The 22,945-nt window shown below is 43.6% G+C and overlaps 1 protein-coding gene across 3 annotated transcripts in view; it reads left to right on the forward strand.

The window, feature by feature from the left end:
• QTGAL (queuosine-tRNA galactosyltransferase) overlaps positions 1-22,945 on the forward strand; it is a 110,818-nt gene that overhangs the window by 6,789 nt on the left and 81,084 nt on the right. For all 3 annotated transcript variants that reach the window (XM_081576865.1, XM_081576864.1, XM_081576866.1), the window contains exon 4: positions 11,860-11,924. In XM_081576865.1, the coding sequence (XP_081432991.1) occupies positions 11,860-11,924 (65 nt within the window). The remainder of the gene's footprint in view (positions 1-11,859; positions 11,925-22,945) is intronic.

Below are 22,945 nucleotides of genomic sequence, written 5' to 3' on the forward strand. Positions count from 1 at the left end.
CCATAGCGTCACAAAGAACTAGACACAACTGAAGCGACTTAGCATGCACACATCCATGAACCTTAGGATCAGTTTTTCCATGTTTTTAAGAAGGACCATTAGAATTTTGATGGGGGTGGCATTGAATCTGTAGATCTATTTGGTTTGTATTATCACTTTAACAGTAGTAAGACTTCCAGTTCGTGAACACAGAGTGTCTTTCCTTAGGTATGCTTCGGTTTCTTTTATCAATGCTTTGTAACTTTCAAGGTACAAGTATTTCACCTCTTTGGTTAAATTAATTCTTCAGCATTTGTTTTTTCATTGATCTTGTAAATGGAACTGTCTTTTTAATTTCCTTCTCAGATTGTTCATTGTTAGTGTAAAGGGAGACTGATTTTCCTGCATGTTGATCTTGTATCCTGAAATTTTTCTGTACTTGTTTATTAGCTCTAGCGTTATTTTGTGTGTGAATTTTTACGATTTTCTGTATTTAAGATCATGTCATCTGCAACTGAAATAGTTTTACTTCTTCCTTTTTAATTGGATGGCTTATTTCTTTTTCTTGCCTAATTGGTCCAGCTAGAACTTCCAGTGTTTAGTAAGAGTGGGGAGAGGAGACATCCTTGTCTTGACCCTGATCTTAGGGGGAAAGCTTGTGGTGTTTCACCTTTGAGTATAATGTTAGCTGTGGATTTTTATAAATACTAATTTATAATCATGCTGAGGAAGTTCCCTTCAATTGCTAGTTTGTTGGCTGTGTTTTTCTTGATCATGAAAGAAGATTTTGTCCATCCTTTTTTCTGTATCAGTTGAGATGATCATGTGGGTTTTTTTCCTTCAGTTCTATTAAAGTGATAGATTAACGTTGATTGATTTCATATGATGAACTACCCTTGCATTACTGGAATAAATCCCACTGGGTCATGGTGTATAATCTTTCTAATATGCTACTAGATTTAGTTTGCTAGTATTTTGTTGAAGAGTTCTATAAAGATATTCATAAGGGATATTGATATGTAGTTTTCTTTTCTTTGGATATATCTGTCTGGCTATAGTATCAGAGTAATGCTGGCTTCATAGAATGAGTTAAGAAATGTTTTCTTTTCTTCTTCTTTTTTATTTTTGGACAAGTTTGAGAAGGATTGTTGTTAATTCTCTAAATTTTTGTAGAATTCATTAGTGAAACCATCTGATCCTAGCCTTTTTGTTGGGGGATTTTGATTACTGATTCAGCCTCTGTTTTTGTTATAGGTCTGTTCAGATATTTTATTTCTTCTTGAGTTAGTTTTGGTAGTGTGTTATAGAAATTTGTCCTTTAAATCTAAGTTTCTAATTTGTTGGCATGTAGTTGTTCATGATATTCAATTATCATCTTTTTAGGCTTCTGTTGGGTTTAGTAGTAATGTGCACACTTTTTTTGGCCTTGCTTCACAGCTTGTGGGATCAAACCCACACCCCCTGCAGTGGAAGTGCAGCGTCAACCGCTGGACCGCCAGGGAAGTCCCCCCACTTTCGTTTTTAGTTTTAGTCATTTGAAGCATCTTTGTTCTTGGTGTAGCTAAAGGTTTGTCAATGTTGTTGATCTTTTCAAAGAACCAACTTTTGGTTTCATTGAGTCTCACTTTTTTTTTTTTTTTTTTACTCTCTATTTCATTTGTCTCTGCTCTGATCCTTTTATTATTTCATTCCTTCTGCTAGCTGTTTGTTTAGTTTGTTCTTCTTTTTCTAGTTCCTTAAGGTGTAAAGTTAGGTTGTTGGTTTGAGATCTCTTTTTGTAGACATTTATAGCTATAAATTTTCCTCTGAGCACTGATTTTGCAGCCTCCTATACGTTTTGGTATGCTGTATTTTTATTTTGGGGCTTCCCTGGCAGCTCAGCTGGTAAAGAAACCACCTGCAGTGCAGGAGACCTTGGTTTGATTCCTGGGTTGAGAAGATCCCTTGGAAAATGGATAGACTACCCACTCCAGTATTCTTGGGTTTCCGTGGTGGCTCAGACAGTAAAGAGTCCACCTGCAATGCAGGAGACCTGGGTTCGATCTCTGGGTTGGGAAGATCCCCTGGAGGAGGGCATGGCCACCCACTCCAGTATTCTTGCCTGGAGAATCCTCATGGACAGAGGAGCCTGGTGGCCTACAGTCCGTAGGGTCACAAAGAGTCGGACACGACCGAAACGACTAAGTACAGCACACTAGGTCTCTGAATATGTTTATAATGGTTTCTCTGAGGTCGTTCTTAAGTCAAACACCTGATGCTCTCACTGGCAACTTCTGTGCCTTCTTTTTATTTGGTGTCTGGGTCATGCTTTCTAGTTTCTTCACATGTCTCCTAATTTTGTTAGAAACTGGACACATTAGATAACGTGTCCCAGGTAGTGGTTTCCCCTCCGTCTAGGGCTGTCACTCTTATTGACTTGTCTGCTTGTAAAGTGACTGCTTGGATAGTTTTAGGGAAGTCTGCTGCCCTGTGCCTGCAGCGTGAACCCTCTAACGCTCTGTCTCAGGCGTGCAGTGTCAGGTGTGCCCGCAGTCACCAGAGGGGGCACTGGTGTGGGCTGGCCTCTCTTTCCCTGACCACACCCAGCTGTCGAGCTCCACTTACTGCGACTGCCTTACTGTTTTCAGCTATACCTAGGGGCATAAGAATAATTCAAGTGAATTCAAGCTCCTTCAAAGGAATAGTTCTTGAGATCAGTGTTTCAAGTTTGTTCTGACACCAGGAGGGCTCTTCCCAGCTGCCTCTTACCCATTTATGTTTGGCAAACTGGTCGTCCCACAGCTTAACCTGTATTGTCAATGAATCTATCAATCACCTCTTCAGCTGTCTTTACTTCTGTTTTGAGTGTACCCTAGGACTTAAACTTCACAGCCTATTGCAAGTGAAGTAGGGGAAGGGCAGCAACCCCTTATCACTCTTCATATGAACCTCTTACCCCACAAGCCAGGGCAAGGGCATTTGGGTCCCCAGTTTTCTTGGTGATAGCACACCCAAGGTAGACAGAGCATTCAATGTCGCATGGGGGCTGGTGGGAAAAGGGAGCCCCACTTTTCGACTGCACTTGCCTGGGCCTCAACCTCAGCAACAGGTACATGGAGTCAGGACGAGAAATGTCGATGCCTTATCTCTTCCAGGAGAACAGCTTTTGACAGGCTGAACAGAAGAGGGAACCTTGTATTTTGGGCTATACTTGTCTAGGGTGGGTTTCCTCTTTGGCGGGGAGGGAAGGAGCAGATCTTATCTCGAATATCTTGTTGTTGTTCAGTCGCTCAGTCATGTCCAACTCTTTGCTACCCCATGGACTGTAGCGTGGACTGCAGCCAGACTTCCCTGTCCTTCACCATCTCCTGGAGTTTGTTCAAACCCATGTCCATTGTTGTCAGTGATGCCATCCAATCATCTCATCCTCTGAGGTCCTCTTTTCCTGCCTTCAATCTTTCCCAGGATTCAGGGTCCTTTCCAGTAAGTCAGCTCTTTGCATCACGTGGCCAAAGTATTGGAGCTTCAGCTTCAGCTTCAGCATCGTCCTTCCAGTGAATATTCAGGTTGATTTCCTTTAGGATTGACTGTTTTGATCTCCTTGCAGTCCGAGAGACTCTCAAGAGTCTTCTCTAGCGCCACAGTTCAAAAGCATCAATTCTTTGGCACTCAGCCTTCTTTATGGCCCAACTTGCACATCCATGCATGACTACTGGAAAAACCATAGCTTTGACTAGATGGACTTTTGTTGGCAAAGTGACGTCTCTGCTTTTTAATACGCTGTCTAGGTTTGTCATAGCTTTTCTTCCAAGGAGCAAGCGTCTTTTAATTTCATGGTTGAAGTCACTGTCCACAGAGATTTTGGAGCTCAAGAAAATAAAGCCTGTCACTGTTTCCCCATCTATTTGCCATGAAGTAGTGGGGCTGGATGCCACCATCTTAGTTTTTTGAATGTTGAGTTTTAAGCCAGCTTTTTCACTCTCCTCTTTTAACTTTATCAACGGGCTCTTTAGTTCCTCTTCCCTTTCTGCCATAAGGGTAGTGTCATCTGCATATCTAAGGTTTTTGATATTACTATTACTGAGTTTTAGTAGGTTTTCTTGAATAAATTTTTTTTTCATTTGCTCAGTGCCCTTAGGGCTGTTTCCAGAGACTGTAAATGGTTGGTGTTTTTTTTTTTTTTTTTTTTAATGGTTGGGTTTTTAAAAATAAGTTTCACCAGTTTTGCTGGCAAGCAGCTGTGGAGCTCTGCATGCTATCATACCAGCTCCAATCAAAATTCCTTATGGTTCTACTTCATCTTATTTGTTGGCTTATTAGTTATAGTTCCCTTTTTTGCTGTTTTAATGGTTGATTTGAGTTTATAGTATATACAACTTATCAAGTTCAATCCCTCAAATGTGTGTAGAACTTCATGTATAGTGTGAGAACTGGACAGTGCACGTCCATTTCCCCCTCCTACCTTTTTTGAGGCTGTTGTCATGCATTCTACTTTTACATGTGCTGTAGACCCCACAAATGTTGGTAGTAACTTAGTTTAAACAGTCCATCATCTTTTTAAGAGATCGAAATAATAAGAAAGAAAATTACTCATTTACTCATATAATTATGGTTTTCAGTGCTCTTCATCTCTTTGAATAGAGCCAGATGCCCATCTGCTTTTCCTTCTGCCTGAAGGACTTTTTAAAACATTTCTTGCAGTGATGGTCTGTTGGCAATGAATTCTTACATGTTTTGTATGTCTTTATCTGGTGCATTTGAGTGTTGGCTGGTGAATCCTGTGATGAAGAAATTTCATCACAAGCTTTATTATCCTTCCTTTAGTCCCTGCTTCTGCCCCCAGAGCCCTTCCCCATTCAGGTGAGCTTGTCTCTTAGATAACCTGCCTGTACTGTCTTTGCCTTCCTCCCTTTTGCTTCCCTTCCGTTTGTCCTTTCATCTTACTCTGTCCCTTTCCAGAGTGGACGGGGAGAAGAGAAGGAGGAGGCCTTAGGTGGCTGGCCTTGTGTGTTTGTGTTTGTGGGAGCAGCTTCTCCCGTCCTGTGCTGCCTCCTGAACCTGCGGTTCTTGGCAGTCAGCGCACCAAACAGCAGTAGGCAGAGGGAAGAGCACAGCCCAGAAGTTCTTGCCAAGCAAGCCCCCGGACTGTGGTGTTGGGTTTCCTTCCACACCAGGGTACGACCTCTTTCTGTCTCCTCTTGAGGTTCCTACAGCTTTTCAGCTGGGTGGTCAGAGCCCTAGTGTCGGCCTGGGGGGAGGGAAGACGCCCAGTTTCTTTGATTCCCTGTCATATCCAGTGCCAACAGTTTATCACAGTATCATGGATTTTCTAGTTAGGCAGTCTAATCCTGAATAAATATTTTAATTTTGTTTCTTTATTTCTAATGTATTCTTCATTTTCATAAGTAGCATTGGGGTAGGACGTCTAAAAGAACAATGTGGGATCATATTAACTAACCTTTTATTGTGCTGGCTTAGTGGAAATGTCTGTAGTGTTTCCATGTTACAAGCATGATAGTTACTATTGCTTTCTGATGGATACTTTTATCAGGTACCTTGATATCTCTAATTTAGTAAGCCTTCAGAAAATGAGGTGTGAGTATAGAATTTAATTAAATGTCTTTTAGATATCTGTTAAGGTGATTGTTTTTTTTTTCCCTCTTAACATTTTCATTGTAGTAAATTTGCTAGTATTTTTCTTAATAAAGAATCACTTTTACAGTGCCAAAATTAACCAACAGTGACAGTATAGTTTTTTTGCACAATGAAATTGATCAGCTTTCTTATGGATTTGTCCATCTGTGTACATAGAGAACATTGGTTTGTAGTTTTCTTGTGTGAGTTACACACCTGGCTCAGTCTAGGCCTTGATAATGTAGCTTCGTAAGAGCGATGACTGCATAGAACAGTTCAGCCCCCTTTTGTTTCAGCCTCCCCAGTAAACTGCTTCCAGCCTGCATTTAGATGGCAGCAAAACCATTTACTTATTTTCATGAATAAATGTCTGTTTTGACTAATTGCAGGTATTTTTTAAAAAAAGAAAATGTGGTTTAAAAAAAAATGTAGGCATATAGGAAAGTCTGCAATGAAATGTAAAAGCCCCACACCCTAGGAGCAACCAGTGTTTTTTAGTTCCTACTGGATTTATTTAACTCACAGAATCAGTTGATACTTGCTATCAAAGAGGAAACATTTAGCCCACTGAAGGGACTTCACACTTCCCTTTCTCTTTTTTCCTCGCTCGGAGGTTTAGTTTGTTGTAATATATTTATATTGTCAGGGGTTATAATCTTCACATTCTGTTCTATAACTCTTGTTGTTTTATATACTTGATTAATAAGTTGATTGCAACGGTTTAAATCTTGTAAAAACAGTACTAGTGGTTTTTTAAATAAGTAACCGTTCTTCACTGCAGACCACCTACTGGATTCGACATGGAAGAGGAACTGAAATGAATCTGCTGCTAACCCCATGCTACACACTGAGGGGATTCCCAGGTGTCAAGATCTATGGAGGCTTTAAAAATCTTCTGCTTTATTCCCTTCTGCTTTATGTGCATGTGCCATTGTTTGTTTTTTTTCCCTTCACTTTTTATTTTATTTAGAATTTTTCTTTTTAATATGTTCCTTTTTCATTTCTCTGGAATACTTCTTCAAGTAGTTTTTTCATATCTGGTTTGTGGATGGTAAAATAATCAGGGTATTTACATGTCTGAAAATGTCTTTATTTTATACTATGCTTATTTGACAGTTTAGCTGTGTATAGAATTCTAGGTGCAAAATATTTTTCCTTAGAATTTTGGAGTAATTGCCTCATTATCTTCTGGTGTCCACTGATTCTAGTAAGGAATCTTACGTCAGTCTGATTCTTATTATTTTAAAGATATCTTTTCTGAAAGTGTCTAAGATTTTTCTCTTTATGTTTTGAGTTTTGAAATTTCATGAAGCTGGGTCAAGATATGGTAGTTTCTTCATTTACCCTCGTTTCTATAGAGAATGATTAGCTTTGCATTCTTAGCTTTAACTGTAATCTATTGTGCTTCCAGTAGTTGACTTTACAATTTTCATGTAAAACTTGAGAATAAGTTTATATGCCTGCACAGACTGCTCGAACTGAAGGTGGAGGCAGGACAGATGATAAGACTGGCTGGTAGACAGGTTCCTATAAGTTTTAGGAGTCATGTCTTTCTTTAAAAAGTAGTCTTCAATTTTGGCTACATGTTAGAATAGTCTAGGGGGCTTTACGAAACCTGATGCCCAAGTCCTACCCTAAGATTTTCTTCTGTAATTTGTCTGGGGTACAAACATAGCAGGGGTTTTGTAAAAGAATCTTCCCAAGAGATACTGAGGTACATCCACTCCTTTAAAACCCTCAGGAATGTGCAGCTTCACCTCTACTCTATGGTGGGCTTGGTCCTCAGGGAGTCTTGTTAGCTCCTGACACAGCTGAAGGTTTGGGGTCCTCCTGGAATACCCCTCAGATGGGATCCAAGGGGAGGTTCGCTTTGAGATCCTGTTCGGACCCAGCGGGTGACTTGCCAACACACAGGGTCACCGCTGCTCAGATCCTTTCCCGGTGAGTGGGTCTGTAGGGTTGTCGGATAGGACTGGGGCATTCAGGGTAGCTCTCAGGGGAGAGGTGTGAGTGGGAGAGACAGTCCTGTTCTCTCTACACCTCTTGTCCTGTAAGCCCCCTTCTCATCTTCCTGCTTTCTCTCTGGTCCTTTCTTCCAGCGCTGGGTGGTCAGGGGACTCGGTCGCTTTCACTTGATGATTCTTGCTTGTGCCCGTTGCAAGTTCACGTGGTTCTCGCCTGAGTCCTGGGAGGACTGTGCTGCTACCCCTGGGGGACTTGCTGATTTACCTGGCGTTCATACCCCACCCCCGAGTTGAGCTCTCTGGGGCCCACCCTCTAACAGGTTTAAATATCTCTGAACACTAGCTCTTAAGGAATATGGTGCACTGTTCTGTGAAGGGGCTTATCCTCCCACCGAGGGCAAGGGACGAGTGCCCTTTGCTTTGCCTTTTGTAGCTTCCAGCCAGTATTTTTGTTTTTGTTTCTTGGGGAGAGGGGACAAGTAAAGGGTGAATGTTGGTGAAGGTGAGTTAAGAAACAGTTGGGCTTTTTTGAATGAAACAAACTTCTCTCCCAAAATGTGCTCCCCTGCCTTGCCTCATGTTCCTCACAAATAGCAGCCAGTGCCCTCTACCTAGGAAAGCAGACAACTGTAGAAAATATCTTAGAAAAAAATTAAAAATCAGAAATAATTTTAAAACCTTGGTCCTTTAAAAGAAGAAAGCTCTTCCCCCCATGCTTTTAGAAGATTCCTATGGAAAGACTGTTCTTTGACATCGCACAGTGACCCCCATGCAAAGGGGCCTATTGGTGGGTGAGGGCTCCAGGGTTGGGTCCACTGCACCCAACCCATGCCTTGATTTCTTTTTTTGTGAACAAGCCATATCAGTAGTGCCCACATGGGTGTTGGGAGGGCATAGGACAAGCTGATGGGAGCAGGGTTCCAGAAGAGGCTGCATGTGGTGGACCCTCGAGTAGTCTAGCAGCTGTTCTGATAGTGTCTTCTTCCTTCTCCTCCTCTTCATCATCTGGTGCACATTTTTAATATATCCCCCTAGACATTTCTTGTTTTCATTATCTTTAGTCTGTTAGAAATTGTTTATAAATCAGTTATTGTGGAACGTCTATTTCAACTTCCTTCTGAAACATGCTGAAGAATTGATACTTTTGAACTGCAGTGTTGGAGAAGACTCTTGAGAGTCTCTTGGACTGAAAGGAGATCCAGCCAGTCAATCTTAAAGGAAATCAGTCCTGAATATTCATTGGAAGGACTGATGCTGAAGTTGAAGCTGAAGCTCCAGTACTTTGGCCACCTGATGCGAAGAGCTGACTCATTGGAAAAGACTCTGATGGGGTCTGGGAAGGATAGAAGGCAGGAGGAGAAGGGGCGACAGAGAACAAGATGGTTGGATGGCATCACCGATTCAACGGACGTGAGTTTGAGCAAGCTCTGGGAGAAGGACAGGGAAGGACAGGGAAGCCTGGTGTGCTGCAGTCCATGGGACTGCAGAGTCAGACACAACTGAGCAACTGAATAACAACAACTATGAACAACCTTTGAAGATTTTTTTTAATTAAGATGTTTTGCATCTTCCATAATTGAATGAGAGTAAATTAAAGGCATTTTGATGACTGCTGTGATTGGTTGTATGATCTCCACTTTAAAAGCAAGTTTTGTTTTTTTTTTAAAGCAAGTTTCGTCTTTCATAATATGCTTTTTATAGAGTAGATATAACTTGAGCCACATCACCTTTGTATGTATTCTATCAATAACAAGCAAATTGTAATATTGTGAAGAAATGATTCTGCTGTCTCTTCGAGGTTGGATAAGGCAAATTTGTGGGAATCCTGTGTTACACATTAATAAAGTGGAGTTAATTTGATTATGTCAGAAAGGACGCATTTTCCTATAATAATATTTTCTTAAATAGGCAAAGTTATATCAACTATTGGATACTGTAGATCCAAAGTATCTATTTTTAGAAGTGTTGGGTATTTAAATTGGGTTAAGATTCATTTACTATTATTTCATATCATAATAGAGCAAAACATTTCTTAATAATGTGGTCACTTGCTAAAATTGAAGTAAAACACAATCCCACCCTCTTCTCTCCAAGAGTAAGGAATGTTAATATCGCACCGAGGCCAGAGTTTTTCCTGCTGTGACCATGACAACCAACTCCCCTCACAAAGGGACAGGCCTCCCCAAACATCAGGCCCTGGCACAAACATTTGACTTTTCAAGGCAATAATATTAAAGCAAATTCTTTATCTTTGCCAAACACAAGACTCATCGTGAGAAACTTTCAGCTTCCTTGGTAGATGCGTTTTCCTTCATTACCCAAATTCTTGGGGTCAATTTTCCCCTTCTAAAACCCAATGCCAATAAAACTACTTTCTTGCTGATTTCAAAGTGATTATGAAAAGTTTCTTTCCGTTTTTTTTCCGTTTTGATTCCATGAGCTCTTTCTCTGGGCCTGCCTTGCTTTGCAGTGATGATGGAGATTCAGCTCTAGCTGCTAATCCATCCCCAGGGGTCAGGAGGCAGGCCCTTGCCTCCCCTTCTGTGCTTTTCCTTTGCTTGTTATACCTGTGGTTCTTTGAAATCTGTGACAGTCCCACTAACTGGTTTGGGTTGGCCAAGCTCTAGGATTAATGCTGGAAATTAAGGTGCTACCTCACGTGATAACAGCCAAAGACACTGCTCTGGGTCGTACCCTTTGACGCCCTACGTGAGGTCGGTGGTCCGTCCTTGTGGTTGCAGTGCGATTTGCTCCAGAGTGTGGCCGAGTAACAGGAGGGACCTGCTTTCTCCTCTTGCTCCCTTTACTGCAGAAAATTGGGGAGCACCTGGGATGAGGCCTGGGGCAGACCTTTGCTGGTGTCCCCTGGGACAGACCACAGTCTTCAGGTCGTCTCAGCTTTGAGTCAGAGGGACTTATTGTTTTAATTCTGCACACACCTGTTGTGCTTTGTGTGACTTTCCTGGTGGCACCAAATCTAAGTGTCTCTGTATGTAATGCGATTAGGGTACCGGAACCTCTTTTCTAGGGAGGTGGGAATTGTGCCCCTCAAAGGCCCCTTGGCTACTTCTTTGGGACTCAGTGCCTCCTCTAACCTGCCCTGCCCTTGGCACGCCGACCGGGCCTGCTGTGTGTTTATTTGTGCACCCTGTTCCTATTCTGAAGCCTTTCCTAGCTGGCCTCCCTGCGAGTGCTGTCTGTGATCCCCATGCTGCTTACCACCCAGTCCATCACTCGGAACCTCATTCTCTCAATTTAAATTCATGTTGCCTCTCTGTCCTCCTGTGCCATGGTCTCATCTCCTCTCCATAAGCCTTCCTAGTGCCTCCCACCATTCGTTCGGCACTTCACATAGGTTTTCAGTTACCTCTCTTTCCAACTCAATTGTAATCTCTTTGAAGATGAGGATTTTAAGCCATTTATTAAAATGTAATATCCATGTAGGAAAGCACACCTATCATCAAAGTACAGCTCAATTATTTTTTCACAAACTGAACACACCCTGCAGCCAGCGCCCTGAGGCAGAGCTGACCTCGCCGGCCCTGGAAGCCCCCCTCCCCGGGGCACCGCTCCCCTGATGTCCAGGCGCAGGTGAATCTGCGGCCTTTGTGCTCCACGTGCCATCCCGGTGCTCAGCAGTGCAAGTGGTGCCAACTCTGTGTGCGGCCAGGGTTTTCATACACGTAGTCTATTTTCCATGCCGTGAGGGGTTCTTGTGCCAGTCACGTCTTGGTGAAGTTGGGTCTGCACCTCCTGGGGTAGCTGGGGGGTCCCAGGACATGTAGGAAGAGTGGTCACTAACAGGGCCTGTAACTCATCCCTGGAGTACGTGTTCAGTGAAATCTGTGCCCATGAAGCGTACAGTCCAGTGAGCTTCTTCTACCAGCCGATCTCTCATGTATTTGTGGCCCCATCTATCAGGTAACTGTATCATGACCTTTATCAGCAGAGGCTTTAGAGAAAGTGTTTCTGCCAGTTCTATTCAAGTCCTTCCATTCAGGGACATTGTAATTTTGTGTTTTAAAAATACTCCCCAGGGTTACCTTAGTGCTGTGCTGGATAGATGTTTGCCGGCTTTATTTTCCTTCTGTGAGCACATTCTGCCTTAACACTGGTACTGGGTGGACTGTTGTCTCTTATCATTATACTTACTGCATCAGTTTCGTCTAAATTGGCCTGAGTTTTTACTTGGCAGTGTGGAATGTTCCTAGCTTTCCTACCATGTACATCACAGTAAGTTTTATGCAAGAGAATCCACTAAAACTGAATCCTGAAAGAGCTTTTCCTTTTCTCTTTTAAACAGTCGGATATTCTAAAAATCAAGCAATAGCACAGAGCTCAGGGTCTTACCTTTGCTTCTTGGATGCGGTAAGTAACTTTGTTTTATTTAAAATGTCTGACTGTGTGTTGGTTCAATAATTAAGAGATAGTACACTTTAGTGTAGTTCTTTAAAATCATTGTTCTAATATGTTACAGTCAGTCTCTAAGGTTGGTAAGTTGTTTCTGTGTAATTGCTGTAGCACCTATTGAGGGGATTGATTTTTGATAAATGGGGTTACATAAAAACAGAAAATCGCACAACAGAGACACATATAAACAAAGTGAAGATAAACTAAGAAACAGATAAAATACTTAAACGATTAATAGCCTTTAATAGAAATAATTCATGCAAGTTGATGAGAAAATACAAAGAATAATGAGTAGTAGATAAACAGGAAAGGACAAGAGTGGAGACTTTCAAAGGTAGATATGCAAGCAATGATTTTTAAAAATGTTACATCATTTGTGATCAAACACAAATTGAGTCAGTTTGGTACTACTTTTAAAAATCAAATTAACCAGGTTCTCTAAACATGTAGATACTCAGTGTTTGGAAATGCCGTGTGAACTGGTAGCGTTGACAGCATAATTTTGCATTTTGTATTAAGGACTTTAAAAAGGCTTATGCTCTGGACCCTGAATTTCACTCTAGGTATACTTGAAATTCTGAAAAAGATATATGTACAAAGCTTTAGTGTTATTAATTGTGATGGAAAATTAGTTAATGGAAACAAGTTAATACTGGGCAGTACAGTAATGGTGAAGTGAATTGTGGTCAGTCTGTATGAGAAAATTGCTGTAATGTTCATAAAGAATTTTTGATAACATGACAAATGATGACTGTGAGTGAAAAAAGAACCCATAATTGTATGTGTTGTGTATACTCATGTGTAGATTTTCTTTTTAGTGGCACTCTGAGAACATTTATCTGTAGACAGTCTTCCCTGGGGCCCCTCCAGGCCTGGGGGTGCAGGGTGAGGCTGCACTCCTTTTGTCTGACCTCTGCCCTCGGGGCTTCTTTTCCTCCATGTCTGTTTGTTTTGTTTCTTTGATTTTTGATCTTTGTGGTTTTGCATCTGGATTCATCCTGAATGCATCTGGATTCATCCGACACCTGAAATTGGACCCTGGGCTCCATACTTGCAGTCCTTCCCCTTCTCTGAAGTGCACTGTGAGGCGGTCGTTTTCTTCTTGTGACAGCTGTGTGTTGTCCCGTAGGTTCTGAGCAGAAATCTTAGTTCATTTTCCAGTTTCCATGGTAATTCCTTTCCCTCTTTGTGAACATAGGTCCCCGGGTCTCAGGGGCGCAGAACTGGATGAACCCTGACCCTAGGTTCAGGATGCATCCTGGTCGCTGGTCCGTACATCCATCTCCTTGTTTGTTTCTGTGCCCATGTCTCTTTTGCTAACGCTCAGCACCCATAATCCTGCCGTCCAAGACTAGTGCTAACTCCTGCTCCAACCTTGTTTACACTGCCTTCCACTCCTGGCGACCACCACACAACGCCCTGTCCCCACTCCCTGCTGAACTTTTTGGTGTCTAAGCAAACCTGAAAAAGAACCAATTAAAAAATTTTAGTTGTATTTAACTTTATAAAAAGGGTACCAGGCTGTATAAAATATTTTGGAACTTTTAAAACTTACATTGTTAAGGTCCATCCATATTGTTGCACATCATTATAGTTCATTCTGTTTTGTTTTTGTTTTTTAATTGAGGGAGAATTTATATACAGTGAAATGCAAGATTTTCATTTTGCATCAAAATGTGAAAATGGTTTACAAAATGAGCAATGTGAGGGCTCTGACACCTGCACACACCCGTCACTCACAGCCAAATAGGAGCAGACGATGATTCCATCAACCAGAGCTGCTCCCAGACAGAGGCCACGCAGTGTGAGCACCTGCATTTAGCATCCACAGCACATCGTGGTCACCTGTGACTGTGAGTGCTGGCAGGCTGTTCACTGTTTTAATCAGTGGTGTGAAGGTACCATGCTGATCGTGCTACCACTGGTCAACATTCAAGCAGTTACTGGTTTGGGTTATTTTAATAAAAGTGCCATAAACATCCTGATGTAAGTGTTTCTGTGGGTGTGTGTTCCGTTTCTCTTGGGAAGATAAAAGGTGCAGGGTGGAGGAACCACAGGTAAAGGGACCTGCCAGGGGCAGTGTGGCCCATCTGTCTGCTCCACATTCTCCCAGCACTGATGAGTCAGCCTTGGCTTCAACCCCTCTAGCAGAGTCAAAGCACGCGTCTCATTTGTTTTCATTTACATTCCCTGATGGCTAGTGATGTTGAGCACCTTCTCATCAGTTTAAGGGCCATTCATAAATCCTCTTTTGTGAGATGTCGAAATCTTTGGCCATTTTTTTAGAAAATTGGATTGTCTTGTTGGTTGTGAATGTTTGGTATGTATTCTGGATACAAGTCCTTTGTCAGATACCTGCTTCCTGAGTATTTTCGCCCCATGTGACTTGCCTTTTCATATTTGATGGCATCTTTTGATAAGCAGAAGTTTTAAATCTTGATGAAGTTCAAATCACTGATCTTTCTCTTTTTATAGTTAAATTTTTTTTTTTTCTGAGAAGTCTCTGCTTGCCTCAAAGAAGTTATTCTCTTGTTTTCTTACTTTTATATTTAAACCCATTATCTACCTTGTGTTCATTTCTGTGTCTCAGGTGGTAGGAAGCAGGGGTTAATTTTTTCATATGGATATTAAGCTGCACCAGTGTTGAAGAGACTTTCTTTTCGCAGTTGTATTGCCCTGGTGCTTTGTTGAGAATCAATTGGCCGTGTCAGTGTAGGTTTATTTCCAGACTTTCTGTTCCGTTCTGTTTCTCTATTGTCTGCAGCTCATTCATTCGTCTGCTGTACAACATTCCACTGCGCAAACACACTGCGTGTATTCACCCGTGCTCCCACTGATGTGCACCCAGGCTGTTTCCACGCTCTTGCCCTTGCACATAGCTGCTGGGGACATTCTTGCACGCACCCACTATTGTACACATACGAGAGTTCCTCTGGGGTTCATTCCCAGAAGTGAATGCCCAGGCCTCAGGGGACGAGCAGTTTATCTACAAGAGAGGAGCTGTGCTGCTGCCACATGGCTAGAGACGTTGTCCCTCCTGGCAGGTCACTGCCTCCCAGCACTGGGTGCCCTCAGGCTCTTAGATCTCGACCAGCAGGCAGGAGCAGACTGGAGCCTCACTGTGCTTTGATGTGTGTGCCCTGATCTCGAGCCATGGTCGGCATCACCCCACGTTGATTGGCCATGTGGGTTTCCTTTTTTCATGACGTGTGTTTGCATCTTTTTGCCCACTTCCCTTTCCAACTGCGAGGAAAGTTGTAGGGATAGTGCAGAAAACTCTGTTTTCAAGGCCAGCATTGCTGACCCTTTCCCCATCATCCCTGAGCCCTTCCTTGTGTATTTCCTGCAAACAAGGACATCTCCTCTGACCCAGAGCAAGGCCGTCCTCGCTGATCCTAGTGCCCACCTCCTTCACAGTCACTAAGGGCCCCAGAACCCATGGTGCCTTTACCTGGGCGTCTCTCATCTCCTCATCTGGAACATTCTGCAGGCTCTCCCTGACTTTCTTCATCTTGATATTTTCAGAGATTCCCAGGTACTTTTGTAGAATGTCCTTAAAACTGAGTGATGGTGTTGGGCCAAGTGTCTGTCCAGAAATCTCAGAAGGGGCACTGCCTTCTTCTTGCTGCCTCCTTGGATACCTGTGATTTGTGCCCCAACCCTGACGAAGCCCTCTGGTCACTTGATGAACAAGGTGTCTCCTATGTAGGATGGCCCACAGGGCCTCCTGTAGAGACCTCTCCTTTGGCCTGGGGTTCCTTGGGCAGTGGGTATGGGAAATGGGCCTCGGCCCCCTGAGTGTGTGCTTTCCGGGAGAAGATGGTTGTGGTCTCCAGCGAACACCCAGCTTGAGCATGACCAGTGTGTTCTGTCTCAGTGCAGGAGTGATGTCAGCGCAGCATGACGACAGCCTGTGTCAAAATGGACCATTTCTGCATGAAGATTGGGTTCACGAGGCCCCTTTGCTGGGGCATCGAGGTTGTATTTTGATTTGTTAGCTTCCTGGGATGCAGTCTGGTGACTGTGTCTCGATTCAGAACGTATTTCATTGGGAGCAATAGCATAACTGGAGGCCAGCTCCCATGCTGCTCCTGGACCAGAGCTTGTTCATTCAGCAGATCGGTACCTGGATGTGCCAGGTGCCTCAGCGGGTGCAGGGCATACAGCAGCGGACAGACAGATGGAGAGAACGAAGGCCAAAGCTCAGGCGACTTCAGGCCCTGTGCTGCCTCCCCAGCCTCCCCTGACAGCAGCTGCTGTGCCTCCGGAGCCCACACCGCCCCCTACCCCCACCCCAGGCCCCGCCCTTTCTCTCTGTCTCAAGTACTTGCCTGGCCCCTCATCCCCTCTGGCTTCTCAGTGATACTCTCACCCCTCTGCATGGTGGTGGGACCTGCCTGCATCTGGGATGTCCCTGCCCCTGCACTTCAGTTCTGCACACAATGTTTATCACCTTCAGTGCTGCATCCTTTATTATCATCATTGTTTGCCTTCCCTGATTGAATACCAGCTCCACACAGGAGGGAGTATGGCTTGTCTTTTCCCTGATGTTTCTGAAGCACCTGGAACTTGGCAGATAGTAGGTATTAATAGATGTTAAATGAATGAGTGGGGTTTGGGTTTGTGTGTTCAATATAAATGGTTACATTAGATTGAATTAATTACTTCTGTATACTTATCTTGGAACCCAGCCGTCCTGTTGGCTGTCATTTCCATGGAGAGTGATCTTCTGAGTCTGTTTGCAGATGGACTTTCAGTGCCCATTGGTGTAGAGCAGCCCTTCAGAGAACGTGCTCTTAGTAGCCAACCTACAGACTGCTGCCTGGGGGCCATTAGTGCCTTTCTAGTGGGTTGGCAGGGCCACCTGGGGCAACCTCAGTGTCATTCCCAGTCCCCAATGTGTCCAAGGATATTCCTCTTGGAGAGAAAGTGAGTCACACAAAGATCCCAGTTGACTCAGAGGGTGTCCATCAGCAGTGTTTCAGGTGAGCAGGAGGTTGATGCCCATCCCCTCGTGGGAAGGTAAAGTTCTCAGGGACAGTCCCTCCAAACCTGAGAGGCAAAGCACGAAGCTCAGGGACACAGGGACTCGCCCCAGAGGGAACCCATGCAGAGCAGGCCTGGCATCTCCCGCAAGGGCTTGAGGGCTCTGTCTACAGCCTTCAGACAGAGAACCCACACTTTGTGACCTGGGCACCGCCGTCAGGAAATAAATTCCTACTTAGAAGGGGGTGTCTGTGTCCTTCCCTAAACATATGTTTTGCATTTGCTTACATCATCTTTGATTTCTTTCCTCAACATCTTACGGTTTTTCACAATGCAGATCGTGTACATATTTGGTTAAATTTGCACAAAAATATTTCATTTTCTTTGGAGCACCTGTTCATGAATATAGCATCTCTAATTTCCGTGTTCATCGTTAGCATCTAGAAATGTGATTATTTTATCTGTTGATCTTGCAGAACTCACTGGCTCTAGGTTTTTAGAGTAGATTCCTGAGGATTTTCTAGATAGACAATCACATCATCTGCAAACGGAGGGCAGTTTTATTTCTTCCCCTCTGATCTCGAGGCCCTTTTATTTGCCTTCTTGCCTTATTGCTCTGGCTGGAACTTCTGTGCGTGTGGAGCAGACATCCTCACCCTCTCCTGACCTGGGAGGAAGCACCAACCTTTCACGTTGTGTGTTGGCTTCCATCCCTAACGTGCTCAGAATTTTTATTGTGTGGACAGGTGTTGGATTTTGTCACATGCTTTTTCTGTATCAGTTGGAACTTGTTGGTTTTAAAATATGGTTGTTACCGAAGATTTATAAGATTTTTTTCCATCTTCTTGGAATTTGGCAATTTTTCTCTGTGTGTCAGGAATCATTTCTGGAATGTGGTGAGCTCTTTTAAAATGCAGACTCAAGGTTTTTTTCAAATGAAATGAAATTTTCTGTATTGGCTGTTAATTCCTTCCTTGTACCTTGTTTCTTCCTTTGGCTTCTGGTGTTTGAATGCTGGGTCTTATCATTTGCTCATTTCCCTCTTGATTTCTGTTTCTCTATAACTTTGGATTTTATAGTTTGACCCTCCAGTTCATTTACTCAGTTGTGAGCTGTGACCACCCATTTTGTCTTCGCCTTTGCTGTTAGATGTTAGATGTATACTTTCCATTCCTCCACGTCCTAGGGACCCTTTGAGAGCTCCTCTTTTTTTTTTTTTTCTCCAGCAACTCTAGAGGACTGCCACTTTGTTTTGTGTCCTGGGTCCTCTCAGGTTCATTCATGGTTGTTTATAGCTCTCTGCGCCCTTGGAGGCCAGACCACATTGTCCAGGGACCATGGCAGCAGGCGAGCCAGGAGGTGTGGGGCCTCCACTCCTGGGATTGAGCCCTTCTATCCACAGGTGGGTTGTCTCTGCTGAGTCTTGGAGAGACCTGTTTCCAGGTGTCCTGTGTTTCTGGCCAATTCAAAACCCAGCTCTCTCCCAGCCTCAGGGGTGAAGAGACATTAATCGTTTGGCGTCCCTTTTCCCTAGTCCTCCCAGCAGCTCTGCAGACCTTCCTGGTATGCATGGGCACGACGGCCCTCCCCAGGACATCTGCGGCTCTGCAGGCTCCTGGAGCTTGTGGTCGGTCCTGGGACTGCTGGCTACTCTCCCTGAGAGTTCCTGCGCAGTTGTGGCCGTTTGTTGCACTCTGGGCTGGCCATTGTGTTCCAGGAGAGACTGTCCTGGACCCTCATGTTCTTGGCTCTGTGCCACCCTGCCCACACCCCGTTCACCTTTGGGTCTAAAAGGAGATGTGGGACAGGGGGGCCCTGGGCCAAGCTGAGTCCTCCCTGTGCCATGCCCACCGCAGACTGGCTTTTTTAATTTATAGGATCAGAGAAGGAACTGGGTTACAGAATCTGGCTGGGGGAAGGGAGGTCTTTTACATGACTGATTTACAGGTGACTGCAAAAGTGATTTCAGCCTCTTTTGCCATTAAACATTTTTTCCAAACTTCTGGTAAGTGGAAATATTGGCTGGTGTAGATATTAGTGGTTTGTATTTCTATTTCCCCTCCAATTCTTCCCTGCGCTTGTGGGGAGGGGGAGGAATGTGGACACAGAAAGGAGAAGACTGAATCCCTTCCGCCACGTATCTCCTGGGAGTGGAACACGAGACCACGCACTTTACTTTGAGGTTTCTTGAGAGCAAAGCTTTTGACCACAGGGCATGGTGGTTACCACAAGGCTACTGAATAATGTTATTTTCGCTATATTTGGAATGGCATACTTGCCAGTAACTTATTAAATGCAGATGTTGCCAACCGAGTGAGGAAGTTTGTTTCTCTGTCTCTGCAACACATGCCACCTTACTTTTTAAAAAAATTTACTGAAATATAGTTGGTTTACAATGTTGTATTAATTTCTACTATACAGCAAATTAATATATATTCTTTTTCATATTCTTTTCCATTATGGTTTATCATAGAATATTGAATATAGTTTCCTGTGACCACCTGATTTTTCTGTTTGACTTGACAATTTTAGTATGGGATCATTCAGAAAAGAATATTGTTATCAGCTAGAGAGAATCTGCTACAACTTTAGAAAACAGTTGAGAAATGTTGTGCATTCAGGTCTGGAACAGTTGGAGGCTGCTGCTTTCCCAGGTGTGGCACCTGGGAATTTCAGCTCCACAGGTAAGCGTTGCTGCCCCTCAACCCAAGCAGGAGACACGTTGCTTGGAAGCCCCAGGAGAGGGGCACCTAGGCCAGGAAGAGCCAGAGCATGAGGCGCTGGGGACCCTCCAGCTCCCATCTTTTGCCATTTCACTGTCCCTGAGTCCTCTCCCCTGTCTTATAGCTGCTGGTGCAAAGGAGGTTGTGTGTTTTCATGTGAATATGTTTATAATTGAGCTGAACTTCAGTGGTTTTCAAATCAAAGATACTTCTGCCATGTTTTAAAGTTATACTTTGATTTGAAAACCACTGAAGTTCAGCTCAATTATAAACATCTAAACACACCACTCACTTTCCTTTCTGCTTCCCCTTGCCTCTTCTTTCTGTAGAGAAAAATTATGGACTTGTGTGGACCCAAGACCTGAAGGGTATCAATTAGCTCAGGAGCAGGGCCATGTGGTTTAGTGATGGCCGTTTCCCAGGAAGCTCAAGCAGCACCCCTGGGAAGTAGATTAGGCCCTTGGTTTATTGAGGTGGGGAGGAAGGGATGACCCCTTATTTGATGGCAGCTGCAAATTGGTAAAGATCCATGTGTGTAGACTCTTCTACTTCTCTTCTTTGAAAGAAGAGATAGTCCTTATTCTTAACACTCCTGTTCAGAAGGGTTTTTCTTGAACAGAGGAAAGACAGAAAAGAGTTGAAGAAAGACCTGAGAAATCTTGGCACCCTTGCTGCTCACACTTCCTCAACATCAGTCACTCGGCACCCTACATATTCTTGTTTCATCAGCACCATAACCTATTGTGCGTGGAAAGCTATGGTTCTTGCCAAGTGCCACCGAACTTGATGTTTTAAAAGAGAAGATGCTTTGGACACTAGTGAGCTTTTGAGATATTTTTTATTTGTGCAGAATGTTTTCATTTTAAGGCTCGGGGAAGGGAAGTGACCTGGCTATTTGTTGGGCTGTTCCTCCCCAGCACTGGTTCCAAAACCTGCTGGCCAGGGAATGAGCCTGCTAGAAACACAGATTTGGGGCCCGTTGCTGCAGAGGCTCAGACCCAGGTCTCCTCAGCAGACTTGGCTTTAAGGAGCTCCACAGTGGCTCTTCTGTATCCAGCCCTGGTGGCATCCATGTTTTTATTCCCAAATAGGTTGGTGCTGGACCATGTTGTCCCAGGTGCTCCATTCACTGGGCTCTGGAGGTCTGAGTGGTCATCTTGTCCACTGCCGTGTCTGGCCCTTACTGCCAGTTTCACTGTCCCTCTCTGTCTTACCAAACTGCTGGCACTGTGAGAGCAGAGGCTTCTCTGCCTCCTGCAGTAGTGTCCTGGGCCCGGTGGGCACTAAATTCCAAGCTCCTGCCCTGCAGAGCCTACCATCAGGGTGGACTTGCGGAGAATTGGCAGAGTTGTAAGGAAAGATGGTGTGGATTCCACCCCAGAGAGGGCGCGGTCTGCTCTGCCTGCGTGTGCTCTGGGTGGACCAGGACCACGGACAGTGCCAGCCGTGTCCTGCCCCTCCAGACTCCCTCTGCCCGCCTTCCTGCCAATCTCCTGCTGGTGGGAGGGGATTCTTGTCTTCTCTCCCAATTAAAGGGAATTCCTTCCTCTACCCACCCAGGACAGAGCGAGAAGCAGGGGCAGGAGCATTGGCAGCACTTAGGTTATGGGTTCTGTTGGGAGCGCTGTCAGCAGAGGGAAATGTACAACTTGAATTTTTGTGTATATGGTAAAATTGCATGTTTGATTCTAAGTTATTTTTGTGTTTTTCTTATGCTATAATTATAGCTGTTGAAAAATTACATATGCATATAGATAGAGACTAGAAGGGAACTTAGAATGGTGAAAATAGTACTTTCAGAGGATGATGATATTGTGTAATATATAATACTGAGCATTTCTGGTATTCCTGCTGTGGAGCTTGTGCAATAAACCCAGAATTACAATATTTTCCAAAAGTGTCATGGAATGAACTCAGATTAATTTTTTTCTAAACACTGAGTATACTTTTTGGTGGGTTCCAGCAGCCTCCTGTTGGTGGTTGTTCATTAGATAGTTGCAATTTTGGTGCTGTCACAGGAGATGAGCGCACATCCTTCTACTCCACCATCTTGAACCGGAAGCCCAATGCTGAATGTACTTTGTTAGAGACATTATACTTTAAAAGGGCTTCCTTTGTGGCTCAGCTGCTAAAGAATTGGCCTGCAATGCGGGAGACCTGGGTTCAGATCCCTGGGTTAGGAAGATCCCCTGGAGATAGGAAAGGCTACCCACTCCAATATTCTGGCCTAGAGAATTTCATGGACTGTATGGGGTCACAAAGAGTTGGACATGACTGAGGGACTTTCACTCACTTACCTTAAGAATCAGTGTTACTGGAATAGTACTTACATATAATAAAGTACACTCATTTAAGTGTACATTCCGTGAGTTTGACAAATGTATACACACATACAAAAGCCAACTCAGTCAAGTTTAGAGTGTTTCCATTGCCATAAAAAGTTTCCTCATGCCTCTTTGCAATCCTTCTCCCACGCCTTGAAGCAACCACAAATGTGATTTCTTCAGGTTAGTAATCTAAGTATATTATCTGTTCTTTCAGTACATTAGATTTTTTCCCCATTCTAGAGCTTCATGTAAATGGAATCATACAATATGTACTCTTGTGGTTGGCCTTTGTTGGCTCAGCATATGTTTTTGAGATTTATCAATATTGTTTGTTATACCAACAATTCAGTCTTTTTATTGCTGACTAGTGTATCCTATGGAGAAGGAAATGGCAACCCACTCCAGTATTCTTGCCTGGAGAATCCCAGGGACGGCGGAGCCTGGTGGGCTGCCGTCTATGGGGTCGCACAGAGTCGGACACGACTGAAGCGACTTAGCAGCAGCAGCAGTGTATGCTAATGCATGGGTAAACCACAAGTTGTTTATATATATAGTCATCCATTGATGGACATTTAGGTTGCTTCCTATATTTGGCTATTATGAGTAAAGATGCTATGAAAATTTGTGTACAGGTCTTATCATGGACATATGTGCTCATTTCTCATGGGTAAATATCTAGAGATAGATTGCTGGATGATACAATACATGCACATTTAACTTTGTGAGAAATTTCAGAACTATCTTGCAAAGAGACTGAATCATTTTACACTCCCACCAGCAATTTGTGGGACTTCCAATAGTTTTGTGTTCTTCCAACACTTGGAATTGTCTGTATTTTAAATTTGAGCCTTTGTAGTATACATGTGTTTCTATCTCATTGTTTTAGCTTGCATTTCCCTGACGTCTAAATATGTTGAACATTTATTGGGGTGCTTAGTGATCA

This window comes from Giraffa tippelskirchi, chromosome 3 (assembly GCF_054371585.1).
Source record: "Giraffa tippelskirchi isolate mGirTip1 chromosome 3, T2T-mGirTip1v1.2.pri, whole genome shotgun sequence".
Lineage (NCBI taxonomy): Eukaryota > Metazoa > Chordata > Mammalia > Artiodactyla > Giraffidae > Giraffa > Giraffa tippelskirchi.